The 20512-nt window shown below is 54.4% G+C and overlaps 16 protein-coding genes across 16 annotated transcripts; 5 read left to right on the forward strand and 11 right to left on the reverse strand.

Moving 5' to 3' along the window:
* Positions 1–883: 883 nt before the first annotated feature.
* On the forward strand, positions 884–1800 carry BDY17DRAFT_329729 (uncharacterized protein; the record flags this gene model as incomplete). The annotated part of the gene is made up of 2 exons (XM_033737871.1): positions 884–1018; positions 1065–1800. The coding sequence occupies 2 exons, from the start codon at positions 884–886 to the stop codon at positions 1407–1409; spliced, it is 480 nt and encodes a 159-aa protein (XP_033586380.1). The 3' UTR covers positions 1410–1800.
* BDY17DRAFT_26387 (cytochrome P450) lies at positions 1362–2627 on the reverse strand. Its single transcript, XM_033731874.1, has 5 exons — positions 2592–2627; positions 2262–2543; positions 2078–2209; positions 1865–2028; positions 1362–1811 (listed from the first exon to the last, which is right to left on the reverse strand). Exons 2-5 carry the CDS (start codon positions 2412–2414, stop codon positions 1640–1642), a joined length of 621 nt encoding a protein of 206 aa, XP_033586381.1. The 5' UTR covers positions 2415–2543; positions 2592–2627; the 3' UTR covers positions 1362–1639.
* BDY17DRAFT_26523 (uncharacterized protein) lies at positions 2628–3775 on the reverse strand. The gene is made up of 2 exons (XM_033731894.1): positions 3131–3775; positions 2628–3078 (listed from the first exon to the last, which is right to left on the reverse strand). Exons 1-2 carry the CDS (start codon positions 3334–3336, stop codon positions 2793–2795), a joined length of 492 nt encoding a protein of 163 aa, XP_033586382.1. The 5' UTR covers positions 3337–3775; the 3' UTR covers positions 2628–2792.
* A 475-nt stretch (positions 3776–4250) lies between these two features.
* BDY17DRAFT_26671 (P-loop containing nucleoside triphosphate hydrolase protein) lies at positions 4251–5347 on the reverse strand. Its single transcript, XM_033731904.1, has 2 exons — positions 4874–5347; positions 4251–4828 (listed from the first exon to the last, which is right to left on the reverse strand). Exons 1-2 carry the CDS (start codon positions 5195–5197, stop codon positions 4340–4342), a joined length of 813 nt encoding a protein of 270 aa, XP_033586383.1. The 5' UTR covers positions 5198–5347; the 3' UTR covers positions 4251–4339.
* A 151-nt stretch (positions 5348–5498) lies between these two features.
* BDY17DRAFT_312760 (MVD1, mevalonate pyrophosphate decarboxylase) lies at positions 5499–6709 on the reverse strand (the record flags this gene model as incomplete). The annotated part of the gene is made up of 2 exons (XM_033735653.1): positions 5499–6600; positions 6648–6709. The coding sequence occupies 2 exons, from the start codon at positions 6707–6709 to the stop codon at positions 5499–5501; spliced, it is 1164 nt and encodes a 387-aa protein (XP_033586384.1).
* Positions 6710–6846: 137 nt separating this feature from the next.
* Positions 6847–7605, forward strand: BDY17DRAFT_312761 (cytochrome c/c1 heme-lyase; the record flags this gene model as incomplete). Its single annotated transcript, XM_033735654.1, has 1 exon — positions 6847–7605. One exon carries the CDS (start codon positions 6847–6849, stop codon positions 7603–7605), a length of 759 nt encoding a protein of 252 aa, XP_033586385.1.
* Positions 7606–7610: 5 nt separating this feature from the next.
* BDY17DRAFT_256522 (uncharacterized protein) lies at positions 7611–8566 on the reverse strand (the record flags this gene model as incomplete). Its single annotated transcript, XM_033731608.1, has 3 exons — positions 7611–7867; positions 7917–8444; positions 8491–8566. The coding sequence occupies 3 exons, from the start codon at positions 8564–8566 to the stop codon at positions 7611–7613; spliced, it is 861 nt and encodes a 286-aa protein (XP_033586386.1).
* Positions 8567–8577: 11 nt separating this feature from the next.
* On the reverse strand, positions 8578–9614 carry BDY17DRAFT_302722 (uncharacterized protein). The gene has a single exon (XM_033734447.1). The coding sequence runs from the start codon at positions 9584–9586 to the stop codon at positions 8660–8662; it is 927 nt and encodes a 308-aa protein (XP_033586387.1). The 5' UTR covers positions 9587–9614; the 3' UTR covers positions 8578–8659.
* On the reverse strand, positions 9615–11527 carry BDY17DRAFT_302723 (uncharacterized protein). Its single transcript, XM_033734448.1, has 4 exons — positions 11001–11527; positions 10742–10953; positions 10167–10695; positions 9615–10120 (listed from the first exon to the last, which is right to left on the reverse strand). Exons 1-4 carry the CDS (start codon positions 11367–11369, stop codon positions 9836–9838), a joined length of 1395 nt encoding a protein of 464 aa, XP_033586388.1. The 5' UTR covers positions 11370–11527; the 3' UTR covers positions 9615–9835.
* A 584-nt stretch (positions 11528–12111) lies between these two features.
* BDY17DRAFT_229311 (HotDog domain-containing protein) lies at positions 12112–12470 on the forward strand (the record flags this gene model as incomplete). The annotated part of the gene is made up of 2 exons (XM_033730189.1): positions 12112–12306; positions 12354–12470. Coding segments are annotated over 2 exons (312 nt in total), but the record flags the coding sequence as incomplete, so codon positions are not given.
* BDY17DRAFT_26752 (aspartic peptidase domain-containing protein) lies at positions 12448–14337 on the reverse strand. The gene is made up of 4 exons (XM_033731909.1): positions 13319–14337; positions 13076–13268; positions 12894–13027; positions 12448–12844 (listed from the first exon to the last, which is right to left on the reverse strand). Exons 1-4 carry the CDS (start codon positions 13908–13910, stop codon positions 12576–12578), a joined length of 1188 nt encoding a protein of 395 aa, XP_033586390.1. The 5' UTR covers positions 13911–14337; the 3' UTR covers positions 12448–12575.
* BDY17DRAFT_302733 (alcohol dehydrogenase) lies at positions 14059–15710 on the reverse strand. Its single transcript, XM_033734449.1, has 4 exons — positions 15330–15710; positions 15131–15279; positions 15065–15084; positions 14059–15017 (listed from the first exon to the last, which is right to left on the reverse strand). The coding sequence occupies exons 1-4, from the start codon at positions 15482–15484 to the stop codon at positions 14226–14228; spliced, it is 1116 nt and encodes a 371-aa protein (XP_033586391.1). The 5' UTR covers positions 15485–15710; the 3' UTR covers positions 14059–14225.
* Positions 15711–15825: 115 nt separating this feature from the next.
* BDY17DRAFT_312766 (peptidase M24) lies at positions 15826–16712 on the forward strand (the record flags this gene model as incomplete). Its single annotated transcript, XM_033735655.1, has 5 exons — positions 15826–16063; positions 16113–16205; positions 16256–16461; positions 16508–16591; positions 16641–16712. The coding sequence occupies 5 exons, from the start codon at positions 15826–15828 to the stop codon at positions 16710–16712; spliced, it is 693 nt and encodes a 230-aa protein (XP_033586392.1).
* Positions 16569–17615, reverse strand: BDY17DRAFT_302741 (uncharacterized protein). Its single transcript, XM_033734450.1, has 2 exons — positions 17100–17615; positions 16569–17052 (listed from the first exon to the last, which is right to left on the reverse strand). The coding sequence occupies exons 1-2, from the start codon at positions 17182–17184 to the stop codon at positions 16727–16729; spliced, it is 411 nt and encodes a 136-aa protein (XP_033586393.1). The 5' UTR covers positions 17185–17615; the 3' UTR covers positions 16569–16726.
* A 1-nt stretch (position 17616) lies between these two features.
* On the forward strand, positions 17617–18434 carry BDY17DRAFT_355705 (2',3'-cyclic-nucleotide 3'-phosphodiesterase; the record flags this gene model as incomplete). The annotated part of the gene is made up of 1 exon (XM_033738272.1): positions 17617–18434. The coding sequence occupies exon 1, from the start codon at positions 17796–17798 to the stop codon at positions 18432–18434; it is 639 nt and encodes a 212-aa protein (XP_033586394.1). The 5' UTR covers positions 17617–17795.
* Positions 18425–20491, reverse strand: BDY17DRAFT_302744 (uncharacterized protein). Its single transcript, XM_033734451.1, has 2 exons — positions 19683–20491; positions 18425–19637 (listed from the first exon to the last, which is right to left on the reverse strand). The coding sequence occupies exons 1-2, from the start codon at positions 20213–20215 to the stop codon at positions 18458–18460; spliced, it is 1713 nt and encodes a 570-aa protein (XP_033586395.1). The 5' UTR covers positions 20216–20491; the 3' UTR covers positions 18425–18457.
* Positions 20492–20512: the final 21 nt, after the last annotated feature.

Raw genomic sequence — 20512 nt, forward strand, 5'->3', positions numbered from 1 at the left:
TATTCTATTACTTCTATTCTTTCTATATAAACTAAAATAAAAACATTTTTTTTTCTAAGTAAAACTTAGTTTTATCTTAGTAGTTAGATATGTAGGAACGATAAGAGCCATGAGGGAGATCCTGGTGCATAGTACGATGGCAACGGCTCTTTGACCGAGGCGGACAATGCCTGCTCCAACTGGCCGGCCAAGGCCAAAGTGAGGCGCTAGAGCTAAGAGAGCATCACCCACAAGAACCGCGGCTGGGATCCAATCTTCAAAGAGCAACTCCGCGACCTGTGGCGTCGCCTTTACCCCGGCAAAAAGTTCAACAAGCTGCCGCCGCGGCCCAAGTTTGCCAATTTTTTTGAAGAATACCACGTCAGCAACGCAAACAAGAAGCGATGTTTGCTGGTGGCGGCATTCGTCTGGTGGATCCAGCCGCATGGCGGGATTAATCGGTACCCCGAAGACCCCAACCGCGAGAAACTACGGTCACGAATGTATCCCATTCTCGAGCAGCTCGTGCTTTCTCGCAACTCCGAGTCCAAGGTGATTGACATGAACGGGAACGAGGTGCGCTGTGGCAGCGACATCGTTGACGGCCGGATCGCGGTTCCAGCAGGAGTTCTGCGTCTCTACTTACCAGGCAGGCTCAGGCCTTGTGCGCATCCCTACAAGCTTCGTGCAGAACTACGAAGGGGTGGTCAGGCTTCTCGACACGCTTAAGGCAACAGGCGGTGTGGCGGCAAAGTATCAACGAGCCGCACGATACGCCGGAGAAGGCGCTCGAGCATCTGCTCGACGGATCGCCCATCTTCCGCGCAGCGATCCAGGACATTGACAGGATCGTGTATCATTCGGCGGAGGGCAAAAGAAGAAGAAGACCCTGGCGTTCTTCAACATGCCCAAGAACGCGCACTACTTCTACACCATTCTGTCCTTCATGGGCGTCCGCTGCAAGCTCCTCACCAGCAAGCAGACTCCTCGAGACCGCGGTCGTACAATCAATGAGTTCAACGACAAGGACACTTTCGACGTCCTCATCTCCACTCACTCTCTGAACATGGCCGGCTTCAAGGCAGACTGAAGAGCAAGTCGTCATCCGCTACGTCCAAGAAGACAGCTTCACTGCGGAATACGAAGTCACGATCTACCGCAAGCAGGATGTAAACATCGCGTCTATGGGTGGCTGTATCCGGGTGGAGGAGCTGCAGAGAGCGGGTGAGATTGGGCTCAAAGACGAGGACGCTTCGTTGGTCGGCTCGTTAATGGGCGCCACACCCTATGGCAAGGGCCCTGCCAGATCGCGTTCGCTTGCAGATGGTGATCGCGGGCCTGGGACTCTCAGGGAGGCGGAGAAGGAGGAGGCGAAGAGGCGTCTGGAGCGCGAGGCGTTGGATAACGGCGAAGAAATGGAAATAGACTGAGTGGGCAGGGTCGCAGAGATTATGTAGGGCTGACAGAGTGTCAAACTACTTCCCCCATCGATCCTTAGCAGGTGGTTGCTTCTCAGCCCCGTCTTCAAACATGTACGCGTTGTTAAAGACGGATCTTGCCCTGAATTGAATGGCCCAAGAGGATGAGGCACGGCGCGCCAGCAGATTGCGTTCACCACGAGTGCTCCTCCACATGAATCTCCAAGGGCGCCATTGTGCTATCACTCACCGCCACCAAGATCCCTCAAATTCAACAGCAGTCTCGCTCCCCGAGGACTGGCGCTGAATACATCATACATCTCCATTTGTTTGGGGGTCATCGAGCCATCCACCTCTGCATCGAAGCGAAGGAAGAAGGCAGACGCCGTCTTGCTGATCTCCATCTTCGCCAGACTGGAAAATATAAGTTAGTGGTGTCGCCGAGGTGCTGCCATCTGAACACTTACTTGATGCCGATGCAGGCTCTCGCGCCAATGGAAAAGGGCACAAAAGCTTCCTTCATTGCTTCCTCGTTCTTCACATCAAGCCACCGCTCGGGCAAGAAAGAGGTTGCGTCGGGGAAAGCAGTCTCGTTCTGGTGGATGGTGTAATTTTGCGTTCCCACTATCGTCTGTGAAGTGTCAGCGTTTCTGCAACGTTCCAGCTCACCTTGAACTCACTCCCGCTGGAATATGCATGCCTCCGACCACGGTGTCGCGAAGAGCTTTCCGGGGAAGCGTGGCGATGATGGTGGGATAGAGCCGCAGGGTCTCGTTGATCACCGCTTGGAGGAAGGGGAGGTTTGCGCACGTCTGGATGCCATTCAGCATCTCGTTGACCCCGAGCGAGGGCCGATCCACTTGCTGCTGCTGCGGGAACTGCACCGCCATCCCTCTCGAACGCCGCCTCCAACTCCGCTCGCAACCTCTTCACCAACTCCGGCTGTCTCAACATTGCCCACAGGAGATACGTCAGCGTGTTGGCAGTAGTGCCACTCCCACCGAACATCCCGCCCATGCTCTCCTCCGCGAGCTCCGAATCCGTCAACGGCCTCCCCAGGAAAGCATCCGCACCGGTCAGAACAGTGTTCAAGAACGGCGTCTTCGTATCACGAGTGCGACAGCTCCGAATGAGGCTGGTAGCAAACTGGTCTTCATTAGATTGTTCGGCGAGTCGTAGGAATGGAGATCACACCTTTTTCCACGCTTCGACGCTTCTGAAGTATCCTCCCACGGTCCCCGGAACCCAAGTGCCCCATCGCTCAAGCTGGGGAATGAATTCTTTCTGCGTTCTTTTGATAGGCGACGAATTCCCGGTTCCGTATGATGGTGGACTTGATGATCACGTCGACCGCATGGTTCCTCTCGCGGCGCTCCGACTCCTTCCAGCAGGGATCTAGCATGTATGCCGCTTCACCGTCCCATTTTGCCTCCAAATGTGGAAGCAGCTCCAAAACTTCGATCGAAGCGGGACCAGATTCAAGGCGACATACGAATTGCTGGTAGCGGGTGTTTGTCTTGCTGTTGACCTTGAAGTTGATCTTGATCCACACGCGCTTGCGTTCGTTCCCCACCTGCATGTATCCGATCGAGAACCAGTCGCCCCAGATGAGAACGGCTTTGTCAAGTTCTTGCTGCGTCGGCATGGGCTCCGGGTCGGCCATGATGGTAGATGGTAGGAACTTGAGTATTGCTGTTAGTACTCCGAAGCAGATTGAACAGGGCGAGACACACCTTCGCTGTGAAGTTCGTAGTCTACCCAAAGATCCGACGCCGGTGGGTGAGTGTGAGCGAGCTGATGCCGGAGATAGGTATGGTTGAAGCAGTGATGGGGGGTGTTTGAAGAGTAAGGGAGTGTAAGAATTGAGGGCGAAGACGTGAGGACGAAGAAGTGAGGGCGAAGATGTGAGGCAGTGGTGGATGCGGGCACGTGCAATCATGTGCGCCAAGCCTCGTACTGTCGATCAGTCTGTACAGCTCACTGCCTGGCGGTGAAGGCGCTCACTTCTAACTCAGATGAAGCAGAACGGGAGGGGAAGGAGGCGGCGGAGGGTCCCGAAGGAGGAGGGAGCGATGATTGATGATGAAGAAAAAGGGAGCAGTGATTGGTGGTGAAGGAAAAGGGAGCGGTGGCTGGGCGCGGACGAGGAGGGAGCGGTGATTCTTTCCGTGCAGAGGAGTTGCAGAGAGCGGATTCAAGGACGAGGATGCCTCGTTGATGGGCTCGTCAATGGACGCCAGATTGCATCCGTTTTCAGAGAGCGAGCGCGAGCCGCGCACTCTCGGAGAGAAGGAGAAGGAAGAGGTCGAGAGACGTCTTGAGCGCAAGGCGGAAGAGTAGCGTAAAGCGGCGGAGAACGGACGAGCAGGCGGAAGAGTATGAGTATAGCTTGGAGATTAGGGCTGGTAGAACGTCGAGCTACTTCCGCCAGCGATCCTCAGTATGTCAACGAGGTGGTCGCTTCTCAGGCCCAGCTTCAAGCACGCACGCGTTGTTCAGGCGGATGTTGACCTCGACTGCATAGCGCACTGTCAGCGAGATTGACTCAACGGCCCGTCGTAGCGAGGCTCAAACCAAGTTCAGTGGGCTCAGCAGGTCGAAGCGGTTGTCGCTTCTCGGGCCCGCCTTCAAACATGCGCGCGTTGTCAAGGAGGATCTTGACCTCGATCGAACAGCGCACTGTCGGGGAGATCGACTCGACGGCCCAAAAGGACGAGGCACGGCACGTCGGCAGAGGCAGGCCTATGAAGCTCACGCGCACCATTCTTCCTCTGTCTTCACACTTACTGCGCCATCCCCTCCGTCTCCCGCTGGCTTCCTCGAGCACGCTGGCTAGTCGCGCTCTGTAGTCGTCAGCTTCAAATCTTGCTCGAGCCGTCTACGGTACTTTTGACAAGACGGCGTCATACGTAGAGCGGAGAGAATTGGATTATCGAGCGAGTCTAGCTCGTGGCACGCGCAATGCTCCTAGCCATGTAATATGCTCCGCCAACCACACCCAACCAAGTCGTGCACCCCAAGACGATTGCAAACGTCCACCCTCGTTTGAATCGTTCGCTGTCATTCGCATGCGGAAAGTCGAGTTTGTTACCTCGCTCATCCGTCGGAACAGGAACGTTGAGGAATTTGCAGAGCTGCTCATAGCCTTGCTTAGGATCGTATTCGAGCAGTTTGTCCTTGGGCACGACTTGACGCATGAATGCGTTATGGCGGTGGTATAGTTCGATCTGGCTGTCGGGGTTGAAGATACTTGCGCTGAAGATCCTCACATTCCGCTCGTCCATCGCACTGTATATGGGTACGAGGGCAAAACGAAAGAGGGGGATCAGGTAGGCTGCATAGTACGCGACTTTGTCTTGTTGGAGGCGGCCGATGGTTTCATTGAACGATTTGCGCCACACTTCGGGGGAGGAGCGTTCGCCGTGGATGAACTGTGCTACTTAGGCAAAGCAGTAAAGCGAGGACTGACGACGTACCTTTGCATTTGGATACATTTCGACCAGATCGTCGACGAAACAAGAGGTTGGATAATCCACCGCAGCCTTACATCCCCGCTCGGTCAAGAGGTGGTGCAGTATTTCCTGTCGAGTATCCTTGTCTTGAGTCTTGGCTGCTTTGCTCCAGAGTCGAGAGTGACGGTACGGAAACCAATCGCCTGCTATCATTGAGCGGAAGTGATGGCAAGGTGTAAATCCGAGAGTTTCGAGAGCCTCGTACAATGAGGTGGTTCCTGTGCGTGGGAGTCCGGTGCCGATGATTAAAGGGCCGCCAGCCCTAGCCCTCGTGGTTTCTTTATTCATGCTTGCGTGAAGGAGGAGATGTGACTGATCTGTTGTCTCGGAGGAGTCTACCAGCCCCTCGGACTTAAGTGGTCACTCGGAGATGTGACGTCCGTCAGCGCTTACGTCACTGCCGCTTCCGGTAGATTGTGAGTTCAAATGCAACGAAATCAACAAGCGAAGTAGATGGTTTAATTCGTCGGGATTTGATGCGCCGGGGCGGAAGAGGAGCGGTGAGTTTGACGGGCAACAGAATGGCGGCTTTGTGAATACCAACGTCTGAATCAGAGACGGGTCAACGAATTGGAAGATCACTCCCAGCTCAACAAAGATGCTCCTCCACCCTCCGCGGGCCATCTCCCACTCCCGTCAAGATGACACGACTGATGCCGGTCTGCAACAGCTTGGCGGCCACTTCTTCACCGCCCGCCAACACACTTTTCTGCGCCGCCTGGATCGCCTGCCCCCGTTTACCCTCCCAGCCGGGCTTATCACCCACCAATGCCTTGAAATAGCCCGCGACTGCCTCCTCGTCGTTGGCGAGGTAGTAGACCACGGCGTTGGGACCGGCGTCGAAAGTGTAGGCGCAGACGCTCCGATCGTGCCTCGAGTTGATCATCTCACACAGCCGAATAGCAGCGCGAGAGGTGTCGTTGAGGTAGAAGATGGGCGGGTCGGTGTCGAGACAGCAGGCGTGAAAGTTGTTGGAGTCTTTGGTGGACAGGGCGGCAAAGGCTTCAAAGTCGCGGTCGTGAATGGCCTTTTCCATGGCGTGCATGCGTTTGGGGACGACTTCGTTTGCGCGGTGCTGGAAGAGGGTGGAGGAGGCGACGGTCTGCTGCATTCCTGCGGTGCTGCCGACGTCTTTTTTGTCGGAGGAGGCGACGAGGATGAGCGCCCGCATGTCGGGCCAGTGGGAGGCTGGGGCGACTTCGTAAGCCACGGAATCACTCCCATCATCCTTTTCTCCTTTATTCCAAGCAACATATCCTCCTTGTAGACTGCGACATGCCGATCCTGAGCCTTGGCGAGCGATGCGTGATAGATCGGTGGGGGAGGTGGGGAGTTGGTAGAGAAAGGCAATGGCTCGGACCAGTGCTGCAAAGCCTGCCGCTGAGGATGCCAGGCCAGCGGCAGTGGGAAAGTTGTTTTCGCTGACAATCTTGAGCTTCATGTCTGCTAGCTTGGGAGCATGCGAGTCTTGTGCCTCCACTTCCCTCCGCAGTTGCCGCAATTCACGCAGACATGCTTGTGTCCTGGCTCCTGAGATATCCTCGGCTTGTCCATTCAAAGTGAGGCTATCGCCGGTGAAGGAGGGGGCGCATGAGGCGGTGGTGTGTGAGCGGAGGTCATCTTGAGACAATGTCACCGAGATGGAGCCATTGGTGGGGAGGTTGAGCTTGGGATCGCGTTTTCCCCAGTATCTGTTGCGGTTAGTGAAGCTTCGGCCTGTCGATGAAAGAGTCCCTACTTGATCACTGCGATATTGACGGGAGCATGAGTGCTGGCTCGGTGGATCTCCTCTGCCGCCATGCTGGGGTGTGCAGGTGATGAAATGGAATGTTCAAAAATCGGGCATCCGCATTAGGTTTGGGGACAGACGCAGGGACCAGCAAAGCAGAGCCGCTTGACATTCTCGATGACTTGAACATCACCATCAAGCAAAAGACATGCCCGAACAATGTCCCGTCGATCATGAGAGTCGAGCCAAGTGGTTGCAAGCAGCGCAAGCCGAACAAAAGCCCACCCCCGTCTCACCAACCGATGCCATTCGACTGCTCCATCGGCATGGCGCCACGAAATACTCCCTCGATACCGGCAAATGGGAGATTGATACCTCCAGGGTCGTGGTGAGGCCTTCACCAAGTCATCTCAACGCAGAGCGCGAAATCTCCACCATCCCTCGAGCGGCTGGTGATCCCTCAACCCAAAACTCCGCCGAACGAGCGGCCATCCCTCCGAACCGCGAACAAGACACTGGACATGACAGAGACAGCGGCAATTGGGTGTACCCCTCGCAAGAGATGTTTTTCAACGCAATGAAGCGCAAGGGTCATGATCCGCAGGCTGCCGACATGGCGACCATTGTGCCGATTCATAATGCCGTCAACGAGCGCGCATGGAGGGAGATTCAAGCATGGGAAGCTGGACGTGGCTCGGAGGCTTGTGGAGGCCCAAAGTTGGTCAGTTTCAGTGGTGATAGCTCTAAACTGAGTCCACGAGCAAGATGGAATGTCTTGGTGGGATATCAGAAGCCCTTTGACCGCCACGACTGGGTGGTTGATCGATGCGGAAAGAGGGTGGACTACATTATCGATTTCTACTCTGGCAAGAACGATGGACAGCCTGGAGGGAATTTGAGCTTCTACCTCGACGTTCGACCAAAGTTGAACAGCTGGGAGGGTGTGAAAATGAGGATGTTTGGATGACGCCGCTACTTTGTCGCAGACTGCAACCATTGAGCACCTTCACCAGGCAGTACAAAATCATTCCTGCCGGCGTGGATCCCACCCGTGATGACCATATCGGCACCGGTGGTAAAGGCACCAGCGTCGCTCAACAAGAGGCAGATGGTTGGAGTGATGTCTTCGGGCACGCCCATACGCTGGACCGGCGCGGCATCCTTGAACCATTTCAGCAATTGAGGAGCATCTTGCTCGAGCGATGCCGTCATGGGGCTGTGAATGGCTCCTGTGGTTTCATTAGCAACAACCTCACTCCTGATGCAGCAAATCCTCACCTGGCGAGACACTATTAATCCGAATGCCATACTTTCCAAGCTCCACCGCGAGTGGCCCCATCATGCCTTTGATGCCCGCTTTCGACGCATTGTAAATCGCCGCATCTTGGACGGGGATGTGAATGCCTTGCCCGGACAAGCTGGCGATGCAGACGATACTTCCTGGCGTCTTCGTCTCCGCCAAATGCTTTGCAATCAGCTTGGCCGTCCAGTACGTTCCCATTAGATTGACCTGGAGTAGTTTCAAGCTGTAGTCCCAGTCCGCTTCGATCAGTGGCTGGTTAATGTTGATGCCTGCGCCGCAGACTCCTCCATGAATCTGCCCGCCCATGGCTTTGACAGACTCGTCGAACGCCGTCTCCAGCGACTTTTGATCCGTGATATCCGCACGCTGATACGAGGCTTTGACATTGAAGCGTTTGGTCAGGGTGTCAAACTCGTCGACGGGCTTATCCAAGACATCAATGAGTGCGACACTGCCCCCGAGTTGAGCAATTGCTTTTGCCGTTGCGAAGCCAATGCCTCGTGCTGCTGGATGTCAGTACTGAATGCATGTCAGTCCGACCCAACTCACCTCCGCCCGTAATGACAAAAGCTTTGCCGGTCAGGCTGAAGCGATCGGTGACTTTGATATCGCTGAGTTCACTCATGTTGTGCTGTGGAAAGGAAAGTGGAATGGAGGAAGGAGCGTTGGATTTGGGACGTCACTTGATGCCCCGCTTTCGGAGGGCGAGCCGGAAGTTCTACAGCTGTCCAATCCTCACTTTATACAGCTGCTCCTTGCCAATCCGACCCTTGCCCTCCTTCTCCGCCTCTTTCAGCACCGCCTCCAAATCTTGATCTGCATTGACGTGATGGCCATGCAAGACCTTGGACCTGGGATCCGCTGCCAAAGCCACCATGGTGTCTGCCGCAGACTCTGGTGTTTGCCGGGGACCACCGTCCTGGATTCCAGCCATGAAACGCTTCACGGCAAAGTGATTCAAGGATGCAGTGTTGATTGCGCCGTCTGCCTGACCCAATTCCGACGGGATCTGGCCGGGATGAACGGCAAAAGAAGTAATGCCCGACCCCTCGAGCTCATGAGTGATGGCCTCGTGGAATTTCGACACGGCAGCCTTGGAGGAGTTGTATGCGGACATGGTCGGTAGGTCTAGTGTGGCCACGTTCGAACTGACGGTCATCACAATGCCACTCTTCCGCTCCATCATCCCCGGCAGGACGGCACGGATCAGAGTGACGGGCGCGCGCACGTTGACCTCATGCACTCGCCACCAAATGTCGAGATCTTCATCTTCCATTTCCAACGGTCCAAGCCGCGCAATGCCGGCGTTGTTGACGAGGATGTCGATGGGTCCGAGTGTTGCTTCGACTTTGGCCACGATTTCCTTTGGCCCTCCTCGTTTGGAGACGTCTCCAACGACGGCAATAGCATGACCACCATCGGCTGTAGTTTCTTTGACGAGCGTATTGAGATTGTCCTCTCGACGAGCCACCGCAGCGACAGAAGCACCTGCTCTGGCAAATGCTGTAGCAATCGCCTTGCCTATTCCTGCTGATGCTCCCGTCACAATGACCACTTTCCCTTTCAAGGTGCCCGTATACTTCTCCGGCGCGATGAAGGGGTATGATTCGAAGATTTTGCCCAAAGGCTGCGTTGACTCGGTCATGTTGGGCGGAGTGGATGTATTGACAGATATTCAGTGAATTACAGCATTCCATCGCCTCAATATATACCATTTCACTGTGATACCTGTCCTTCACTGGGGTCGGAGTTTGGCCTGTCAAACCCGGAGGTAAGCGGAGACGGAAAGAATGTTGGCCCGCGGGGCTGAATTTCGCGGTTGCAACATCCCCCCGACGGCATCTGCACAAACGAGGCAGCCAATTGCAATAATGCTGATGTTCTGGGCTCATGTCTATCGTAACGTGCGTAGCTGATGATCCTCGCCTCCGTTCATCAATCCCACTCGACTTTCATCATCCATCACCTCATCCTTGCCCTCGGCTTTCACCGGACCCTGCTGTGTAGCGACCACAATCGCAGAACCAAAGATTAAGCTACACCCCAGAATCGACATGACCCCCGGGGAATGGTCAAAGAAGATCTTGTCGGCAAACAGGGCGAAGATCATGGATGAGTATGCCATGTTGGTGGCGCGGGAGGACTTTTCGTATGCGAGGCCGGCAGCCATGAGGAATTGCTGTCAAGGTTAGCGGCGGAACGACAGTGATGATCACAAAACCCACCATGATGAACCCGCACACGCCCAAGAACAACAGATAGCCCCATTCTTTCAAATCTGCGGGAAGCAGCCAGCCGACTTCCGGAAGGACCGACATGGCGACGGAGCTGACAAAGAAACACCAGGCAGCAAAGTAATTGACGGTAATCAAAGGATGAGCTCGCTGTCCCACCCATCGAAGGACGGTGTAGACGGCGGCACTACCAATGACGCCCAAGAGTGCCACTCCGACTGCGGTCAGGCGCTGGATGGTGGTGATGTCGGCGTAGCTGCTTGCATCCGATACTGCCGGCGCGGTACTATTCGTGGATACATTGTCTCCTGATAATCCCGCTGGACTGTCACTGAGGCCGGCGAAGAGTGTTGTCGGGCGGGCAATGAGCACGACGCCACACAAGGAAATCAACCCGGCAAGCTGTTCCTTTCGAGTAAATGGCTCTTTTAAGAGAATGGCACAGGCGTAGCATGCGAGTGAAGGACTCAGGTATGTAATGGCCGTGGCATCGGCTATGGGTAGGTACAAGATGGAGTAGCTAAAAGGGTCAGCGAGCTCAGTCTCAAGGAATTCCTCCAACTCACTACATCCCCCAAATGCCCCAAAACCCTGCGAGCCCTCGAGCTATGAGAAGCCAGCGCACCTCGGGCATTCCAAATGGAAAGTAAGGCGTCTTTGCGTACCACATGTACGCGGTGGCCAGGAAGAATGTGATGCTCATTCGAGCAAAGAGGATTTGAAATGGGTGGAGGCCTTTGCCTTTGTTGCCTTCAATCTCGAGATAGCGGACGGTGACCTGGAGGGTGTCAGCATATTCATTGCACGACGAATGATGCAACGTACATTCATCAGCACGCCAAAAACCTGCCCAAAGAGCATGTACCCCAATCCCTTATTTCGAATCCAGAAGCGATCGAGTTTACCCCTCAGACCGGGTCGGGGTTTCGACGGCGGCGGCGGGACAGATGCTGTGCCGGAAGGATTCCCAGAAAACGTGCGGCTGAGCTGTTCAAACTCATCCAGCGAAAAGATGGAGAGGGTGTCGGGGGACATGGGGCGAATTGGAGCCGAGGGCCGTGGAGCAGCGAGGAAGCCATTGTGACTATCACTCCGCTTCTCGAGATTGGGTGAGGCAGCGGGCGCACTCTCCCGGCGTCGTGCGCTCAGCGTGGAAAGACTTGCTTGATCCTCATCGTGTTCGTCTGCAGTCATACTATGCCGCTTGCATGAAATGAGAGGAATGCGGACTCAAAGAGAGTAGTCATGAGTTACCAGCAAGTCAGCGGAATGCGGTGCCAAATGAATGCAGTTCGTCGAGATGGAGGACGTGACATTGAACGAGCGCCTGGCCTGCCTCTTGTACGTCTCATCGAGATGACTGGGCCTGCCCTTTCCGTCCATTGACCCACATTCATCCGCCCTACGCTCCAATTGACGCGCATGCCTAGCCGGGTAGTGCAGCCGGAATCGGCGGCCGTGATTGTTTGCGTTGTGCGCCGAGAGGCGTGCAACTTTGGATGTGAAGCCCAGAACCGCATTCCTGGCAGTATCATCAAGCATCTCTTACCTCACTGCCATCAACATTCGTCTAAGACCATCATCAAAGACAGTCCGCATGCCTGGCACATCGAGATTGATTTAGAGTTTTTGGCTTTCCGCCGAGGCCGCACGCGTCTGGTTAGCCGGTGCCGGGCAGTCGGGTCTTGTTCAACCTCATGCATCGCATTGGCAAGCAAGAGACAACCCATCGCGATATCAGCACAACATGCCCGCCCAGGAGCGACAAGCCAAGTTTTCCGCGGAGCATTTCGAGAGCCTTTCTCCCCGGGACCGCATCGAATCGCTACTGGCATTCGGCGAACCACCCGGTCAACAACGACTGACCTCGCAGTTTGTGAGGGAGTGCAAGCTCAAATCAATCGACATCCTCTCGCCAAAGTCGGCAAAGGCAGTGTTTACGTTCAAGGTGGCGAGGTTCTACTGCAATGCCACGGGGAATTTGCACGGCGGGGCGTCGTCCATGATTTTCGATCTTTGCACCAGCTTGCCGGTGATGGCCTTGGGAAAGAAGGATTTCTGGCTCAATGCCGGAGTGAGTCGAACACTGATTGTCAATTATCTCCGCCCGGCGCCAGAGGGAATGGAACTGGTAAGGTCGACTGACAGCGCCGTTATTCTGATACTAAGACATGCTAGGAACTCGAGGCAGAAGTCATTTCACTGGGAAAGAATCTTGCGTACACGCGTGGGTTGCTGAAACGTGCGGAGGATGGGGTGATTGTAGCGACCTGCGAGCATACCAAAGCGGCGGTGCCCTCGAAGCCGAGTTGGAAGCTTTGAGGCGTGGTCAAAGCCGTCACTGAGGAAGCTCTACGTGTCTATCACTCTACAACAACCCCTCGTTCAAATCTCATCTCCCTACATCCCCGTGGCAGGGTTCTTCAAATTAGCATACGACACCGTCGAACTAGCAATGTCAAAATCAATGTAATGTCCGGCGAAAAAGGCCGCCCCCAGCAGCCACATCGTGGGGATCGGCGCCGATTCGTTGGTAAGAAAGTTGGTCCCGACGAGAACGGAAGTGCAGTTGCCATGGCCCACCGGCTCAGTGTCCCACACTGTCGGCGAAACATTAAAGATGGTGGCCTTTTCGCCCTTTTTCAGCTGAGATTCGGCGGGGAAGCTGACTGTAAGCAAGTCAGCGGTGCATCGGCGATCGGGGATGGCGAGACGCACAGCCAAGTACTGGAGGCTTTGCGCATGGAAATGACGCATTCACAACTTTGTTTACTGTTCCCGTTTGGTTGGAGGTCGACAACTGGGTGGCATATCCGAGTAGATCGAATATATGTTGGCTAGGTCCAATGGGGCTGCTTCGATGTCAGCCTTGTCTCTGCCAAACTCGTCAAACTTCATACCCTTGAATATTGTTGGTGCCGACGTCCATGACAAAGGTCTGATTCTTGGAGACAATCTTGTTGTCCAGAGTCACATCCCCCGTCGTGAGGTACTGAATTCCATCGGACGGGACTTGCTTCACCGGAACAACAGTGCCCTCGGTCAGCGCGCTGTCAAACTTTCCCAGCACGACCTGTCCGGTGCGATTCGTCCCTAACCAAACATCAGCAAACAAAGCTATTCAGAACCGCAAAGACACTCACCAAAGGCCAGACCAAATCGACATTCATCGACAGACTTTTGCGCGCACAGATTGTAGAACCACGACTCAGCCTGAGGCGTAAAAGTGCTGCCGTTCTGACTGCCAAATCCGATAATTCCATCTCTTGCGAGTGCCCGATGAGGTGCCTGTGCTCCGTCAAGGTCGAAGAATTTGTATGCGGTAATGTTCGCAAGAGCCTGATGCTTGACCGTCAAGCCGCCCACCGTCACATTATCCAATAAAGCGGTGCCATTGATCAACTCGAAGCCTTCACCCGCTTTGGTGACGCCCTCGTATTCAATCGCATACTTCTTGGTGATGTATGGCTTGACGTTGGTCGATGGTTTGTAATACCCAGGGTCGATCAAAATGTCGCTCGAGCCAGTGTCCACCAGGAGGGAAAGCGGTCCGGAATCACCGACGGAAAAGCTGCTGTACCAATATAACGCACTGTCTAAACCAGCGGGATCGGTGGCAGTCGACCTCTTGCCGACTGGATGGCGGCCAGACTCATGCCGCGCGGGGATGTTGAACGAGGCGCCATGCACAAGGCTGCAGAGGGCGAGGGACGAGATCAGTAGATTTCGGGCCATTTTGTCGCGAGGAGATTGATGCAATCAAATCAATGGACTCTGCTCTGGTTTATATCAAGGTCATTGTCAGCACTATCGGCAGGCAACAGCACCTTTTATCCCCGATCCCATGGCGTTCATTTAACTTTACCGCCGTCTATATGTGAGATGTAACGTTGCAGTGGGGCGGCACGTGGAGCGTGCATTCTATCGCGCAGGAGAGTTTGGTCGTATAGATGGACGGCTACAGTACTCGGCATGGCTGAATGTGGAAACACCTTCTACCTCTTCCAAGCAGAAGCTCTCGCATGACTCGGCCGAGCTGAATGATCTCACTCACGGCGTCAGCACTACCAGCTCACCGAGACGGCCAGACTCCCACGCAACGTCAAATGCCTTTCCCCAAGCTTCCAGCGCAAACTTGCCCTGCACCTTGACGATATCCCGGAAATTCAACACACCGCTCGTCACCAAGCGTAGGAAAGCCAGGATTTCCTCTCGGGAATACATCCACTGCCCCTTGAGCGTAATGTTTCTCCTCATGATGAAGCGGTGGGGAAAAGGCACGTCCTCCAATAGCCCGCCCATCAAGCTCACTCTCCCAGCCTGCCGCAGACTCATAATGCCCGCTTTCAGGTGAGTCGAATGCTGTGCCTCCGGGGGGGAAATATCGAGAAAGGCATCGATATTGCCTCTGGCCGCTTTTTTGATTGCCGCGACTTCTTCCTCTACATCGCCTGTGATTTGCACCGTTTCGACTCTGTCATTCAGCGCCTTGGTCTTTGCCAGTGCCTCTGCATTTCTTCCGGCAGCAACAACCCTCGCGCCCATGGCCAAGGCGACAACAACGGCAGCAGATCCAAACCCGCCCGTCGATGGAGCGATCAAAATCGTCTCCCCTGCTTGTAGATCGATACTCCTCAGCCCTCCATACGGAACCAATGCCTGAAGAATCCAGCAGAGCTGCTCCCGGGAATAGCCCAGGCCGCCAGTGTCGGGAGATCCGCAAAGTCTTGCCTCATCCAACGCAAAGGTGTTCTCCAGTGGAACTCGAGCGTATTCTGCACAAGTAGAATCCTTCCAAGCTTGAGCAAACAGCTTACGGCTGCCATCTGTCGATCCGTCGGCCTGTTGAGGTCAGTGTGGATTGTTTCAGGCGGACATTGTCAGCATACCAATCCCGTCAAGATTATCGCTGTCATCAGTCAGCGGGAATAGTCCACGCCGTCAAACAAACTCACCTTCTTCATCGTCCCTCCCACGAACAACGCAGTCAGTATAGACCAAATCTCCTTCCTTGAGTTTCACAGTGTCGACTCCCACCGCAGCAACCCTGCCAATTGCGCTGGTGCCTACGACCAGAGGAGTTGGATACGAGTACTTTCGATTGCTTGATGAATCATTAGATGTCATTCACCCGCTCTGAACTGTCACACCCACCCATTGTAGACTTCTCGCGCGTAGCTAATGATGGGTACTGCGATGATTTTGATGACGACGGAGCCGGGGTCTGGCTGAGGCGTTGCGATTTCTTTGACCACCAGCGGCTCTGCGTAAACTTCTTGTACAAGCGCTTTATGGGTTGGTGGGAGCATCTTGACGGGATTTCTAATGCTGATCGGAGCAATGAACGGTCCTTATATGCAATATCTTCGAATCAACCGCTTCGGTGTTTGCGGACTTAGGCCCTTAACTTCGCGGCCACTTCAGCGACGGCTGACTGATGCAGGGAACGAGTGTGAGGCTGAAGGACTGCAACTCGAAGATCGACCAATGCAATCCTCTCGGTAACCAGCGGCATGGCCCTCTCACGCGAGAAGAGTCGCAGCATTGTCGTAGTCAAAGGCTGAAGTCGTGCCAAGGCCGCGGCTGTTCACATCTCGACCTCCACTTGCATCCACTCTTACACATAAGCAACATCCTCCGCACCACCAACATGTCGAGCACGGAAGAAAAAGAGCGTGCTACGTACCTCTTGGAGGCGCAAGACAAAGCGGCCTCGATGTTTGAAGAGATTGAGCGGACTCTTATCCGCCCTGGCGTCCTGGAATCCACCATCAACCAGGAGATTCTCGATTTGGGTGCCAAGCGACACGATGTCCGGACTCATTGGCATAAACGGGTGATTCGAAGTGGTCCGAATACGCTGAAGCCTTATGCCGAAGATCCTCCAGGTGGGTACTCCGTCCTTCTGCCGGCAACGAAATGCTCACATTACACCAGACCGCATGATTGAGGAGGACGACATCATGTTTGTTGATCTCGGGCCTGTATTCGAGAAATGGGAGGCTGATTTTGGACGGACCTTTGTCTTGGGTAAGAATAGACTCCAAGCGAGACAAGCACGAGCTGATTTCAGATCTCAGGCAATGACCCGGTGAAGCTCAAGCTGCGCGATTCTTTGGAACCCGTATGGAACACGACAAAGGCGCAATTCGATCAGCGCCCCGACATGACTGGCGAGGAGCTCTACGCCATCGTTTGTGAAGAGGCCAAAAAGGCGGGCTACGAGTTTGGAGGTCCACATTCCGGACATCTCGTGGGAAATTTCCCACACGAGCGTATCCCGAATGTGAGATTATCACGCACGACAACGCCACGTCTACTAACCTGAGCAGGACAAAATCACCTTTTACATCACCGAGGGCAACAAAGGGTCCATGGAGCAGGTGGATAAGAATGGATTGAAGAGGCATTGGATTGTGAGTCGCCATTAAGTCGCTGCAGACAGCAATACTGACTTTTTTCCAGCTCGAAGTGCATCTGGTGGATACATCGCTGCAGATTGGTGGATTCATGGAACAGCTCTTGACGGTGGGATGACAAAGGCGAGGTATCTACTTTGGTAAACGCCATTTCCACCCTACATGGCCAACTGCCATTCCCGCTGCAGAGCCGGCGACAACGTCAATCCCGTGATTTCGAAAGTCAAAGAAGCGAGTTCCAGCGATGAAGATTGCAACGCCCAACGGCAGGTAGGGTAGGAAGAGGTAGTACAGTGGAAGTTGTCGTGAAGCAGGTCGTCTCATCTCGCTTTCGGAAAGCAATGGCTCTGAGCTTTCGCCAATCTCGAGTGGTTCCGGTCCAGCAGTTGACACAAAAGGATAAAGGCCGAATTGCTCACAAAGCCAGAGTGAAAGATACCAGAGGCCAGCAAACGCGACTGTGAAAAGTCAATGCTGAGCCGGATGCCTTTCGCTGCAGCCTTACCTGTGGCGTAGCCGCTCGGAAACGATCTAAATGCATCATTGAGCAAGGCTTGATCTCCTTGTTGGCAGATCCCACGCTCGACCATGACCCATAGAGGTGACAAGGTCTGTCCGAACCCGCCAACGGTATGTGCCTCGATCGTGCTCAGGTCAGGCTGGCAAATGTCGAGAAAGTCAGGGCGAGGCTTCCCGGCGAGATTCTTAATATTCAACACCACCGTGGCAGTTCCAAGGCTGATTCCCAGCCCCAAGAGGCCATTGTTGAGCGTGTGCGCTCTGACTCGAGACTGCCGGAATGAAACAGTCGTGATGATCAGAATCGGCGCAACGACGGTAAGCAAGATGAACAGCCACAGCCGGACTTTGACCTGCTCGCGGTGAGCGTGAGAGATGGAAAGATCGAGCAGTGAAAAGTAGTGCGAGTCAGGAGGGAATCGAATACAAGCCAAGGATATGGCAGAAACGATGAAGACGAGGGTCCAGTCAAAGACAAACGACCGGACAGACCGTTCCTCATTCATGATTGTGCCAGAGGCTGCAATCACGGAAGAGCGGAGGTGAAGTGGCGGGGTTCCAAAAACGGTTAGCGCTGCCCCGCACGTCCGGGGTCGTCATCTCCACCGCCATCTGCACCTCCAATCATCATCATCATCGCATTCCACACTCTCGAAGCCATCCACACACTCTCACTCCCAGCATGCCTTACTCCCTCTGGCTCGTGCCGTACGACGACAGCCCGTTCACCAAAACCACCCAAGAACTGATCAACGACACCGTGCCCCGTCAGTTCCTGGCCGAAAAAGACTACCAGGCATTCCCTCCGCATGTCACGCTGACTTCAGACGTCGACCTGGGTGGCAAGTCGCCCCAAGAATGGCTGGACTCGTTGCAGTTCGGAGAGGACTACAAACCGCAACATCATGAGGTCCTCATCGAGCTCGACACGGTCACCGCAGAGGATCCAAAGTTCCGCAAGATGAACATATCCGTCAAGGAAAATGAGAATCTGAAGAAACTGGCAGCCTCCTGCCGACAGCAGACTCATTCAGTCTCGGCGGAGCAAGCGCAAGCCTGGGCAAAAGACGAATACCGCCCGCACATGAGCTTGTTGTACGCCGATGTTCCCACGCAGGATGTCGAGAGGAAGATTCCACTCATCGAAATGAAGATTGGCTTTGCCTATGGGGATTTGTTTGCGTGCTGTGGTGGCTCCTTTTCCATGGGGGGTCTGATCACTGTTGTCGACACTTCAAGCAACGAAACAAAGGACTGGAAGCGCGTGGCGCAACGAGAGACGCCATGGGCAATGTGGAGGGCGACGAGGAATTTGATCTGATCTGATTTGAGCTGATTCTTTATTTAATGCTCGATATACCATGACAAATCGCTCACATCATCAAACTCCTCCGCAGTAAAGCCGTTGCCCAAGAATTTGAACGGATTCGCCGAGCGATACTCAATGTCAAAGTCTTCCGCCCGGATCTTCTCAATCAGTCGTCGGTACAACACCGCACTCCCGCCAAACAACGCCGTAACCCGCCCATCTTTCCTCCCATTTTTATACCAACTCACACAATTGCCTGTCCAGACGAGCTTCTCGTGAATGGCATCGCCGTACCGTACAAAAGCCTCCACCGCGGATCGCTTCGGGGCGATGGATTTGATATCTTCCGTGGCAATCTTTCGAATCCACATGCAAAAGTAATCCGCCGTCCAGTTCAACGCCTCCATCAGCGAGCCATGGCCCACGACAGCATTCGGTCCCATCATGATGAACATGTTGGGCATATCCCCGGCGGCAACGGACATGTACGACTCGGGTTCCACGCTCCAGGCATCGGCCAGGCTGACACCGTTCCGGCCAATGATGGGGTAGTGCGGGCGATGTGATACATCAAAGCCCGTCGCACATACTACCACATCTACTTCATGGGCCTTGCCATCCTCCGTGTGGACAGCATTTTCCGAAATCCGAGTGATTCGACTGTTGGTGACGTGGCAATTTGGCTGCGTAAAGGATTCGAGATAGCCGGGGCCGGGCGTAATTCGACGACATCCCACCTCCCAGTCGGGAATCAGCATGCGGCAGAGGTCGGAATCGTGGCCGAGTTTGGCGCCCATTTGCTCTGCTGCGAACGCCATGGCATCGTCGGCTCCTTTTGAACCCTTGACAAACATTGAAAAGGCTTTGTTCGTCCGGTGAATCATGCCTTTTCGGTATTGCTTTAGCGCTTCGGGATTTTCTCGCCAATTCCGCTTCTCCTCCTCCGTGTAAGCAGGATTGGGGTCGTCTGTCTCCCGGCCCAGATGCTTTGAAGGCGGGACTCGGTAGTAGACCCAGGTGGGCCCGCGGATGAAGTTGGTGACGGTGGTGCCGGGCAATTTCTGCATTTTAGGGACAATCTGAATTCCGGATGAGCCATTGCCAATAACAGCTATCCGCTTATTGCTATAATCGTAGTCGTGTTCCCAATTCGCAGAGTGAGTCATGTGGCCTTTGAAGGAGTCGAGGCCCGGGATTGTTGGCCATTTGTAGTGTCTTCACAGTGTTAGAGGAGGTGCGTGATGGGGAAAGGGTACTCACACAAGCACGCCTTGGCCGCTCAAAAGTACATCCGCATAGTGAACTTCCTGCTGCCCGTTATGCTGCACTGTCAGTCGCCAGTGGCCATCCTCCTCCATCCACCGTGCTTCGACAACCTCGTGATTCAGCCTCACGTCTCGATCCAAGTTCCACTTCCGCGTCGTACGCTTGATGTATTCTTGGATCTCGCCACCGCTGGCATAAAATCGTGACCAATCCGGGTTTGGATCAAACGGAAATGCATAGATGTGGCTGGGAACGTCACACTGAACTCCCGGATAGGTATTTGCGAGCCAGGTGCCTCCAATGTCGTGGTTTCGTTCGAAAATGACATGTTCGACATACTCCTGCATCTCGGGGAATCGATGTTGGAACTTGTGGGCAATCATGAGGCCGGAGAATCCCGCGCCGATGGTGACGACACGGAGCTTTCGAGGAGTAAAGGCGTAGTCGGGGTTGAGTGGGATGTTGAATGGATTGACTCCGTTGGCGTGAGCTGTGCCATTCTCCTGGTGCCCATTGAAAGGAGACATTGTGATTTGTGACTGTCAATAAACGTGATCGATGCCAGAGCAGAGTATATAAAGACGTCGTCTGGTGCCCTCGGCAATCGCCACTCACATAGATTTTGCCGAGTTCCGGCGGGAGGGGTGTGAGATGGCAGTGATTTGAATCATCAAGAAGCGTTCAAAGGTGTTTCCTCCTTGAACGCGCCCTGGACGGCCATGACTCTGGTTGGTTGATGGCAGATGAATGTTCAAATGGAAGGAGGTTGAGAGTCACGTGACCTTAAGACATTCCGCCCGAAGTTCATTGTTTCTGCCTAAATC

This window comes from Neohortaea acidophila (genome assembly GCF_010093505.1).
Source record: "Neohortaea acidophila strain CBS 113389 unplaced genomic scaffold BDY17scaffold_10, whole genome shotgun sequence".
NCBI lineage: Eukaryota > Fungi > Ascomycota > Dothideomycetes > Mycosphaerellales > Teratosphaeriaceae > Neohortaea > Neohortaea acidophila.